The 12,173-nt window shown below is 51.3% G+C and overlaps 1 protein-coding gene across 3 annotated transcripts in view; it reads left to right on the plus strand.

Moving 5' to 3' along the window:
- Nucleotides 1–12,173, plus strand: part of birc6 (baculoviral IAP repeat containing 6) — a 143,109-nt gene that overhangs the window by 119,445 nt on the left and 11,491 nt on the right. For all 3 annotated transcript variants that reach the window (XM_072436816.1, XM_072436817.1, XM_072436818.1), the window contains exons 67-69: nt 6,276–6,421; nt 6,751–6,861; nt 11,288–11,505. In XM_072436816.1, the coding sequence (XP_072292917.1) occupies nt 6,276–6,421; nt 6,751–6,861; nt 11,288–11,505 (475 nt within the window). The remainder of the gene's footprint in view (nt 1–6,275; nt 6,422–6,750; nt 6,862–11,287; nt 11,506–12,173) is intronic.

Below are 12,173 nucleotides of genomic sequence, written 5' to 3' on the forward strand. Positions count from 1 at the left end.
GACACCAACTGACTCGGGTACGCAACTGACACCAACAGACTCAGGTACGCAACTGACACCAACAGACTCAGGTACGCAACTGACACCAACTGACTCGGGTACGCAACTGACACCAACAGACTCGGGTACGCAACTGACACCAACAGACTCAGGTACGCAACTGACACCAACTGACTCGGGTACGCAACTGACACCAACAGACTCGGGTACGCAACTGACACCAACAGACTCAGGTACGCAACTGACACCAACTGACTCAGGTACGCAACTGACACCAACAGACTCAGGTACGCAACTGACACCAACTGACTCGGGTACGCAACTGACACCAACAGACTCGGGTACGCAACTGACACCAACAGACTCAGGTACGCAACTGACACCAACTGACTCAGGTACGCAACTGACACCAACAGACTCGGGTACGCAACTGACACCAACTGACTCAGGTACGCAACTGACACCAACAGACTCAGGTACGCAACTGACACCAACTGACTCGGGTACGCAACTGACACCAACAGACTCAGGTACGCAACTGACACCAACAGACTCAGGTACGCAACTGACACCAACAGACTCAGGTACGCAACTGACACCAACTGACTCGGGTACGCAACTGACACCAACTGACTCGGGTACGCAACTGACACCAACTGACTCAGGTACGCAACTGACACCAACTGACTCGGGTACGCAACTGACACCAACTGACTCAGGTACGCAACTGACACCAACAGACTCAGGTACGCAACTGACACCAACTGACTCGGGTACGCAACTGACACCAACTGACTCGGGTACGCAACTGACACCAACTGACTCAGGTACGCAACTGACACCAACTGACTCGGGTACGCAACTGACACCAACTGACTCGGGTACGCAACTGACACCAACTGACTCGGGTACGCAACTGACACCAACTGACTCGGGTACGCAACTGACACCAACTGACTCGGGTACGCAACTGACTTGGGTACGCAACTGACTCGGGTACGCAACTGACTCGGGTACGCAACTGACTCGGGTACGCAACAGACTCGGGTACGCAACAGACTCGGGTACGCAACTGACTCGGGTACGCAACTGACTCGGGTACGCAACAGACTCGGGTACGCAACAGACTCTGGTACGCAACAGACTCTGGTACGCAACAGACTCGGGTACGCAACAGACTCGGGTACGCAACAGACTCGGGTACGCAACAGACTCGGGTACGCAACAGACTCGGGTACGCAACAGACTCGGGTACGCAACTGACGCCAACAGACTCGGGTACGCAACTGACGCCAACAGACTCGGGTACGCAACTGACGCCAACAGACTCGGGTACGCAACTGACGCCAACAGACTCGGGTACGCAACTGACTCGGGTACGCAACAGACTCGGGTACGCCACTGACGCCAACAGACTCGGGTACGCCACTGACGCCAACAGACTCGGGTACAGAACGACAGACACCAGCTCCACTTGGAGCCTGGCATGTGTGCTGTGTTAACCACTCTGCCACCGGGGGCAGCACTTGTTTCTAAGAATAAACTGAAATAGTCGAACTCGCTTGGCCCGGATCTAAACCAGGACTAAACGCTTCTGTCCTGGTCCATTCTGTAAATTGCTTAGAATAATGTCTCTCCTCGTTATAGACTTTAATATTTGATGGGCTCATTTTCCTGCTTCAGAGGCAGAAGCGTGTCTGATGTTATAGCTCCTCTGAGAGAAGAGAGGAGGAGAGGAGGAGAGAGGAGGAGAGAAGAAGAGAGGAGGAGAGAAGAAGAGAGGAGGAGAGAGGAGGAGAGGAGGAGAGAGGAAGAGAGGAGGAGAGAAGAAGAGAGGAGGAGAGAAGAAGAGAGGAGGAGAGAAGAAGAGAGGAGGAGAGAGGAAGAGAGGGGGAGAGAAAGGGAGATGAGTGGACCCAGATGCCCCTCCCCTGGTGAAGTGGTCCCTGCCCTGTGTGGACGGTCCCTCTTCTGCCTGAAGAGTGGGTCCAGCTCCAGTCTCCTTGTGTCCGGCTGTGAGAGTCGGATCTCTCCTTCACTGGAACTCCTCCAGGTTTCTACGCTTTTTTCCCAAAGAGGTTTTTTTTGTAGTTTTTCCTGGCCGAGAAGGAGAGTCTAAGGACAGAGGACCCTGGGACATCGTCCCTCGCCACCACAGACATTGTCTGACTTCATCGCCACCACAGACATTGTTGATTCATTTCTCCCTGTGGCCCTCAGAGGCAACTGTTGTTGTGATTTTGGGCCTTACAAAAATAAATTGATTTGATTTGATTTGAGAGAGAAGAGGGGAGGAGAGAGGAGGAGAGAAGAAGAGGGGGAGAGAAAAGGAGAGGGGGAGGAGTCAGGTGCAGATGTCTCTTGTCTGAGATTCTGCTGAAACAGGATCATCTGCTCGTCTCTTCACTTAAACTCAGGATCAGCTCGATAGAAACGCCGCTCCAGAGACTCAGCAGGTCATTACCTGCTTTAAGAGAGGGCCCGAGGGCCATCCTCAGAGGGCCCGAGGGCAGGCCTGCAGTACTTGTTTAGTGCGCACTTTTGCACGGGCTTCGCCCGTTTACAACGGTAATGTTCCATTTTCCTACTACTAATTGGTATGCACGGGGCGTGCGTGAGTGAAGGAGTGCGTTAGTGAGTGTTTGGAAGTGGGCGAGCGCTTTGCGCTCGATTTCGTGCGCACTACGTGCGCACTTTCGCAGCCGTGCTTTGCACGGCCTTACGAGATTAATAGGCCTCTCGCCAGTTTGTGGCGCTCGGACCTAATAATAGTAGTAATAGTAGTAATAATAGTAATAGTGTAGGACAGTGTGAGCGTGCCTATGGCTTAGAGCATGAACTGCAGTGTGTTGAAAGCGTGTGACGCGGTCGTCAGCAGATGTGTCCATCTTCTGGTTGGAGCTCGTTGTCAGGGTGATGGGCCAATAAAGCGTTTGATCTGGGCACTTTTTAACGAGGCTGCACAAAAACCATGTGAAAGGACGTTTGTCTGTCAAGAGCATGATCGTTCTGAAGGTTTGACTGAAGCATGTTTTTGTCTGATGACTGGGCTCAGCGTGGCTCCTGGGGGCCCCAAGTTCATCCTTAATCAGCTGTTCAGGCTGATGCAGGACGTTTCTCCTTTGGTTTAATGGTTTAAAGTGGCTTTGAACGAGTTTGTGTTTTCACTGTTTTGTCTTAGTCCTGTTCTAGTCCAAGTTTAGTCCCAATTTAAAGAAAAAAGACCTTTTATAACAAATGCAGTGTTATTGAATCTAAATGCCAAAAAGAACAAAGAGTTTTTCATCAATAATATGCTTTATTGGTGAATGTTGTGTCTCCAGAGGCTTCGGGGACAGTGTGAATGAGTCTTCGGGGACAGAGTGAATGAGTCTTCGGGGACAGTGTGAATGAGTCTTCGGGGACAGTGTGAATGTTCAGAGGCTTCGGGGACAGTGTGAATGTTCAGAGGCTTCGGGGACAGTGTGAATGTTCAGAGGCTTCGGGGACAGTGTGAATGTTCAGAGGCTTCGGGGACAGTGTGAATGTTCAGAGGCTTCGGGGACAGTGTGAATGTTCAGAGGCTTCGGGGACAGTGTGAATGTTCAGAGGCTTCGGGGACAGTGTGAATGTTCAGAGGCTTCGGGGACAGTGTGAATGTTCAGAGGCTTCGGGGACAGTGTGAATGTTCAGAGGCTTCGGGGACAGTGTGAATGTTCAGAGGCTTCGGGGACAGTGTGAATGTTCAGAGGCTTCGGGGACAGTGTGAATGTTCAGAGGCTTCGGGGACAGTGTGAATGTTCAGAGGCTTCGGGGACAGTGTGAATGTTCAGAGGCTTCGGGGACAGTGTGAATGTTCAGAGGCTTCGGGGACAGTGTGAATGTTCAGAGGCTTCGGGGACAGTGTGAATGTTCAGAGGCTTCGGGGACAGTGTGAATGTTCAGAGGCTTCGGGGACAGTGTGAATGTTCAGAGGCTTCGGGGACAGTGTGAATGTTCAGAGGCTTCGGGGACAGTGTGAATGTTCAGAGGCTTCGGGGACAGTGTGAATGTTCAGAGGCTTCGGGGACAGTGTGAATGTTCAGAGGCTTCGGGGACAGTGTGAATGTTCAGAGGCTTCGGGGACAGTGTGAATGTTCAGAGGCTTCGGGGACAGTGTGAATGTTCAGGAGGAGGGAGCGCCTTCTGAGCTCCAGCCTCATTATAAATGTAGCAGTTTATTTATAGGAAACACCAGGAAACAGATGATTCAAGTCAGGCTCTGGTCGAGAGTGTGTGAGAGTGTGACGAGTGTGTGTGAGAGAGTGAAGAGTGTGTGTGAGAGGGTGTGTGAGAGGGTGAAGAGTGTGTGAGAGAGTGTGTGTGAGAGGGTGAAGAGTGTGTGAGAGAGTGTGTGTGAGAGGGTGTGTGAGAGGGTGAAGAGTGTGTGAGAGAGTGTGTGTGAGAGAGTGAGTGTGAGAGGGTGAAGAGTGTGTGAGAGAGTGTGTGAGAGAGTGTGTGAGAGAGTGTGTGTGAGAGTGTGTGTGAGAGGGTGTGAGAGAGTGTGTGAGAGAGGGTGTGTGAGAGGGTGAAGAGTGTGTGAGAGAGTGAAGAGTGTGTGAGAGAGTGTGTGTGAGAGAGTGTGTGTGAGAGAGTGAAGAGTGTGTGTGAGAGGGTGTGTGAGAGGGTGAAGAGTGTGTGAGAGAGTGTGTGTGAGAGAGTGAGTGTGAGAGGGTGAAGAGTGTGTGAGAGAGTGTGTGAGAGAGTGTGTGAGAGAGTGTGTGTGAGAGTGTGTGTGAGAGGGTGTGAGAGAGTGTGTGAGAGAGTGTGTGTGAGAGAGGGTGTGTGAGAGGGTGAAGAGTGTGTGAGAGAGTGTGTGTGAGAGAGTGAAGAGTGTGTGAGAGAGTGTGTGTGAGAGAGTGAAGAGTGTGTGAGAGAGTGTGTGTGAGAGAGTGAAGAGTGTGTGAGAGAGTGTGTGTGAGAGGGTGTGTGAGAGGGTGAAGAGTGTGTGAGAGAGTGTGTGTGAGAGAGTGAGTGTGAGAGGGTGAAGAGTGTGTGAGAGAGTGTGTGTGAGAGTGTGTGTGAGAGGGTGTGTGAGAGGGTGAAGAGTGTGTGAGAGAGGGTGTGTGAGAGGGTGAAGAGTGTGTGAGAGAGTGAGTGTGAGAGAGTGAAGAGTGTGTGAGAGAGTGTGTGAGAGAGTGTGTGTGAGAGGGTGTGTGAGAGGGTGTTTGAGAGGGTGAAGAGTGTGTGAGAGAGTGTGTGTGAGAGTGTGTGAGAGAGTGAGTGTGAGAGAGTGAAGAGTGTGTGAGAGAGTGAAGAGTGTGTGAGAGTGAAGAGTGTGTGAGAGAGTGTGTGTGAGAGGGTGAAGAGTGTGTGAGAGAGTGAGTGTGAGAGAGTGAAGAGTGTGAGAGAGTGAAGAGTGTGAGAGAGTGAAGAGTGTGTGAGAGAGTGAAGAGTGTGTGAGAGAGTGAGTGTGAGAGAGTGTGTGTGAGAGGGTGAAGAGTGTGTGAGAGAGTGAGTGTGAGAGAGTGAAGAGTGTGTGAGAGAGTGAAGAGTGTGTGAGAGAGTGAAGAGTGTGTGTGAGAGAGTGAAGAGTGTGTGAGAGAGTGTGTGAGAGGGTGAAGAGTGTGTGAGAGGGTGAAGAGTGTGTGAGAGAGTGAGTGTGAGAGAGTGAAGAGTGTGTGAGAGAGTGAAGAGTGTGTGAGAGTGAAGAGTGTGTGAGAGAGTGAAGAGTGTGTGTGAGAGTGTGTGTGAGAGGGTGAAGAGTGTGTGTGAGAGGGTGAAGAGTGTGTGAGAGAGTGTGTGTGAGAGGGTGAAGAGTGTGTGAGAGAGTGAGTGTGAGAGAGTGAAGAGTGTGTGAGAGGGTGAAGAGTGTGTGAGAGAGTGTGTGTGAGAGAGTGAAGAGTGTGTGAGAGGGTGAGTGTGAGAGAGTGAAGAGTGTGTGAGAGGGTGAAGAGTGTGTGAGAGAGTGTGTGTGAGAGGGTGTGTGAGAGGGTGAAGAGTGTGTGAGAGAGTGAAGAGTGTGTGAGAGGGTGAAGAGTGTGTGAGAGAGTGTGTGTGAGAGGGTGTGTGAGAGAGTGGAGAGTGTGTGTGTGTGTGTGTGAGAGAGTGTGAAGAGAGAGAGTGAGAGAGTGAAGAGTGAGAGAAAGTGTGACGAGTGTGACGAGTGTGAGAGAGTGAGAGAAAGAGTGCGCGCGAGGTGGGAGGGAGGGAGTGAGTGCGAGCAGGTGTGCGCAAGGGAGTGGGCGCACCCAGAGCTGGAACTAAGTACTTAACCAGGACTAAGGTTGATTTTCTGGTGTTTGTGCTTTGTCCAGGTCAAAGAAGGACAAGGCCAAAGGTGTGGTCAAGCCGGACACTTCTGACCCGGAGCCTGAAGGTCTGACCCTCCTGGTGCCGGACATCCAGAGGACAGCAGAGATCGTGTACGCGGCCACTACCAGCCTGCGGCAGGCTAACCAAGGTAACCAGCAAGCACGGACCAGCAAGCACGGACCAGCAAGCACGGACCAGCAAGCACGGACCAGCAAGCACGGACCAGCAAGCACACAAAACCAGAAAAACATGGACACAAAAAGAATAAACCTGGTTAAAGCCATAATATGTTAATAATATGATGTCATTAGTGACTTTACCAGAGCAAACATGAGTTACACAAGTGAATGTCAAAAGAAGAAACCATTTCCAACCTTTATTTGGTTAAAAAGTGTTTAAAAATAATCACCTTTATTCTGTCGTAAAGTCTATTGTTTGAATCTCTGTCGTGTCATGATCTGAATGTTTCTTTTGCAGAGCGGAAGCTGGTGGAATGTTCCAGAAAAGCCTCGACTCGTCCCAAACCTCTGTCCATCCTGCGCTCGCTGGAGGAGAAATATGTGGCCGTCATGAAGAAGCTGCAGTTCGGTAAAAGAGTTTAGATCTGGACCTCCAGGTGGTCATTCTAGGTGGTCATTCTAGGTGGTCATTCTAGGTGGTCATTCTAGGTGGTCATTCTAGGTGGTCATTCTAGGTGGTCATTGCAGGTGGTCATTGCAGGTGGTCATTGCAGGTGGTCATTCCAGGTGGTCATTCCAGGTGGTCATTCCAGGTGGTCATTCCAGGTGGTCATTCTGAACCCGTCTGAACGTTTCACAGATTTCACCTCCTGCAGCTCTGAACGCGTTCAGAATGTCTCCGGACAGATCATTATAGACATTTGCCACGGCCCATTTTCCAATCCAATTATGAAGATTTTATTTCTACAATTAACTCAAGTCGCTGCAGATGAAACGGGAAAAGATCTTAAACTTTAAGATATAAATGTGACACTTCTGAGGTCGTTTCTCTGTGGGAGGAGCATGTCTGTGGGAGGAGCATGTCTCTGTGGGAGGAGGAGCAGATCTGAGCTGGTTTATGTGGAGTGTCTCACCTTAAAAAGCAAAAAACAAACTTCAAACCGCCTGGAGGATGTTTGGCTCCGCCTCTCCTGGTAAAAAACAGTGTGAAACCGGGGCAACATCAGAGTAACACCGGGGTAACACCGGGGTAACACCGGGGTAACACCGGGGTAACATCAGAGTAACACCGGGGTAACATCAGAGTAACACCGGGGTAACATCAGAGTAACACCGGGGTAACACCGGGGTAACATCAGAGTAACACCGGGGTAACATCAGAGTAACACCGGGGTAACATCAGAGTAACACCGGGGTAACATCAGAGTAACACCGGGGTAACATCAGAGTAACACCGGGGTAACATCAGAGTAACACCGGGGTAACATCAGAGTAACACCGGGGTAACATCAGAGTAACACCGGGGTAACATCAGAGTAACACCGGGGTAACATCAGAGTAACATCAGAGTAACACCGGGGTAATACCGGGGTAACATCAGAGTAACATCAGAGTAACACCGGGGTAACATCAGAGTAACATCAGAGTAACGTAAGAGTAACATCAGGGTAACACCGGGGTAAAAGAATCCCCTGCGACCTGTGAAGTGCGTCCTCAGAAGGATGGTCCTGTGAAGTGCGTCCTCAGAAGGATGGTCCTGTGAAGTGCGTCCTCAGAAGGATGGTCCAGTGAAGTGCGTCCTCAGAAGGATGGTCCAGTGAAGTGCGTCCTCAGAAGGATGGTCGTGTGAAGTGCGTCCTCAGAAGGATGGTCGTGTGAAGTGCGTCCTCAGAAGGATGGTCCAGTGAAGTGCGTCCTCAGAAGGATGGTCCAGTGAAGTGCGTCCTCAGAAGGATGGTCGTGTGAAGTGCGTCCTCAGAAGGATGGTCCAGTGAAGTGCGTCCTCAGAAGGATGGTCCTGTGAAGTGCGTCCTCAGAAGGATGGTCCAGTGAAGTGCGTCCTCAGAAGGATGGTCCTGTGAAGTGCGTCCTCAGAAGGATGGTCCTGTGAAGTGCGTCCTCAGAAGGATGGGCCTGTGAAGTGCGTCCTCAGAAGGATGGTCCTGTGAAGTGCGTCCTCAGAAGGATGGTCCTGTGAAGTGGGTCTTCAGAAGGATGGTCCTGTGAAGTGCGTCCTCAGAAGGATGGTCCTGTGAATTGCGTCCTCAGAAGGATGGTCCAGTGAAGTGCGTCCTCAGAAGGATGGTCCAGTGAAGTGCGTCCTCAGAAGGATGGTCCTGTGAAGTGCGTCCTCAGAAGGATGGTCCTGTGAAGTGCGTCCTCAGAAGGATGGTCCTGTGAAGTGCGTCCTCAGAAGGATGGTCCTGTGACGTGCGTCCTCAGAAGGATGGTCCTGTGACGTGCTTCCTCAGAAGGATGGTCCTGTGACGTGCGTCCTCAGAAGGATGGTCCTGTGACGTGCGTCCTCAGAAGGATGGTTCTGTGACGTGCGTCCTCTGAAGGATGGTCCTGTGAAGTGCGTCCTCAGAAGAATGGTCCAGTGAAGTGCGTCCTCAGAAGGATGGTCCTGTGAAGTGCGTCCTCAGAAGGATGGTCCTGTGACGTGCGTCCTCAGAAGGATGGTCCTGGGAAGTGCGTCCTCAGAAGGATGGTCCTGTGAAGTGCGTCCTCAGAAGGATGGTCCTGTGAAGTGCGTCCTCAGAAGGATGGTTCTGTGAAGTGCGTCCTCAGAAGGATGGTTCTGTGACGTGCGTCCTCTGAAGGATGGTCCTGTGAAGTGCGTCCTCAGAAGAATGGTCCAGTGAAGTGCGTCCTCAGAAGGATGGTCCTGTGAAGTGCGTCCTCAGAAGGATGGTCCTGTGACGTGCGTCCTCAGAAGGATGGTCCTGTGAAGTGCGTCCTCAGAAGGATGGCCCTGTGAAGTGCGTCCTCAGAAGGATGGTCCTGTGAAGTGCGTCCTCAGAAGGATGGTCCTGTGAAGTGCGTCCTCAGAAGGATGGTTCTGTGACGTGCGTCCTCAGAAGGATGGTTCTGTGACGTGCGTCCTCAGAAGGATGGTTCTGTGACGTGCGTCCTCTGAAGGATGGTCCTGTGAAGTGCGTCCTCAGAAGGATGGTCCAGTGAAGTGCGTCCTCAGAAGGATGGTCCTGTGAAGTGCGTGTCCTCAGAAGGATGGTCCTGTGAAGTGCTTCTCCTCAGAAGGATGGTCCTGTGAAGTGCGTCCTCAGAAGGATGGTCCTGTGAAGTGCGTCCTCAGAAGGATGGTCCTGTGAAGTGCGTCCTCAGAAGGATGGTCCTGTGAAGTGCGTCCTCAGAAGAATGGTCCAGTGAAGTGCGTCCTCAGAAGGATGGTCCTGTGAAGTGCGTGTCCTCAGAAGGATGGTCCTGTGAAGTGCGTCCTCAGAAGGATGGTCCTGTGAAGTGCGTCCTCAGAAGGATGGTCCTGTGAAGTGCATCCTCAGAAGAATGGTCCAGTGAAGTGCGTCCTCAGAAGGATGGTCCTGTGAAGTGCGTCCTCAGAAGGATGGTCCTGTGACGTGCGTCCTCAGAAGGATGGTCCTGGGAAGTGCGTCCTCAGAAGGATGGTCCTGTGAAGTGCGTCCTCAGAAGGATGGTCCTGTGAAGTGCGTCCTCAGAAGGATGGTTCTCTGAAGTGCGTCCTCAGAAGGATGGTTCTGTGACGTGCGTCCTCTGAAGGATGGTCCTGTGAAGTGCGTCCTCAGAAGAATGGTCCAGTGAAGTGCGTCCTCAGAAGGATGGTCCTGTGAAGTGCGTCCTCAGAAGGATGGTCCTGTGACGTGCGTCCTCAGAAGGATGGTCCTGTGAAGTGCGTCCTCAGAAGGATGGCCCTGTGAAGTGCGTCCTCAGAAGGATGGTCCTGTGAAGTGCGTCCTCAGAAGGATGGTTCTGTGACGTGCGTCCTCAGAAGGATGGTTCTGTGACGTGCGTCCTCAGAAGGATGGTTCTGTGACGTGCGTCCTCTGAAGGATGGTCCTGTGAAGTGCGTCCTCAGAAGAATGGTCCAGTGAAGTGCGTCCTCAGAAGGATGGTCCTGTGAAGTGCGTGTCCTCAGAAGGATGGTCCTGTGAAGTGCGTCCTCAGAAGGATGGTCCTGTGAAGTGCGTCCTCAGAAGGATGGTCCTGTGAAGTGCGTCCTCAGAAGGATGGTCCTGTGAAGTGCGTCCTCAGAAGAATGGTCCAGTGAAGTGCGTCCTCAGAAGGATGGTCCTGTGAAGTGCGTGTCCTCAGAAGGATGGTCCTGTGAAGTGCGTCCTCAGAAGGATGGTCCTGTGAAGTGCGTCCTCAGAAGGATGGTACTGTGAAGTGCGTCCTCAGAAGGATGGTCCTGTGAAGTGCGTCCTCAGAAGGCCCAGCATTGGTCACTCGTCACTTTCACTTAAGTCAAACCAGGAGCGACGTCACAAACTGATTCAAACCTGCAAAGTGGATTAGGCCACTGCCTAATGGAAGCTTTAAAGCTTCAAAGGGACATTTCAGGGACAAACTTGGCCTGGACAGAATAGAAAATAAATGCTTTTGTATTTCTTCCTTGATTCCTCACACGAGCCTGTCACCATAATCCACTTATGGTTTGATGAATTACAGCTGATGTTTTAGGACTTTTCTTTACACTTGTAATGAAGCTTTTGTGCATTTTCTTTGGATAACGACACGATTTGAACTGTGGTGTGTCAAATAATTAACTTTTATGACTAATTGTAGACGAGTACTAAAGTGGCTTCACAACATATATTTAGAAGTAGTTTAATTATGATCGTTTATCGTGATATTTTCTCAAGTTATATTTCTCTGTGATGGTGTTATGACCACGTGATTACCATGTGATGACTACGTGATGACCACGTGATGACCACGTGATGACCACGCGATGGCTGTGTGATGACCACGCGATGACCGTGCTATGACCGTGTGCTGACCATGTGCTGACCATGTGCAGTACTTGACTCCTCTTGTCTCCTTTGGTGTATTCGCAGACACGTTCGAGATGGTGAGCGAGGACGATGACGGGAAGCTGCTCTTCAAAGTGAACTACCACTACATGTCTCAGGTGAAGAATGCCAGCGACTCAAACAGCGCCGCTCGCTCCAGACGCCTGGCTCAGGAGGCCGTCACCTTGTCCACCTCTCTGCCCTTGTCCTCCTGCTCCAGTGTGTTTGTGCGTTGCGACGAGGAGCGGCTCGACATCATGAAGGTGAGCATCATCCACAGAGTCCTCTCCCCTCCGAGCCTCACCAACACTCCGGTCGAAATCTCCTTCATAACTGAGGTTCTGCTGTTTTTAACTCCATGAATCATCTCCAGACTTGATCTGTCCAATCACCATCAGGAGAGGCCAGTTGTGTATTATTAACCTGTGTAATTCCCTCTACAGCCAGTAGATGGAGCCTAAACTCAGGACGTCCCATGAGAAACAGCATAGATGTAGATGTACATTTTTTCCAGTTCTTAAACATGAGATGTCAAACCAAAGTTACTAAAGAGCAGGTTTAAAGGACAAAAACAACACAAATAATGAGCCTTAAGCTTTGAGTCGGACCTTGAGTCTTGAGCCTTGAGTCTTGAGCCTTGAGCCTTGAGCCTTGAGCCTTGAGTCTTGAGTCTTGAGTCTTGAGTCTTGAGTCTTGAGTCTTGAGTCTTGAGTCTTGAGTCTTGAGTCTTGAGCCTTGAGCCTTGGACCTTGGACCTTGAGTCTTGAGCCTTGAGTCGGACCTTGAGTCGGACCTTGAGCCTTGAGTCGGACCTTGAGTCTTGAGCCTTGAGTCGGACCTTGAGCCTTGAGTCGGACCTCGAGTCTTGAGCCTTGAGTCGGACCTTGAGCCTTGAGTCGGACCTTGAGTCATGAGCCTTGAGTCGGACCTT

The sequence above is a fragment of the Eucyclogobius newberryi genome, unplaced genomic scaffold (assembly GCF_026437365.1).
Source record: "Eucyclogobius newberryi isolate DKJ021-1_F unplaced genomic scaffold, fEucNew1.0.hap1 SCAF_8, whole genome shotgun sequence".
Classification (NCBI taxonomy): domain Eukaryota; kingdom Metazoa; phylum Chordata; class Actinopteri; order Gobiiformes; family Gobiidae; genus Eucyclogobius; species Eucyclogobius newberryi.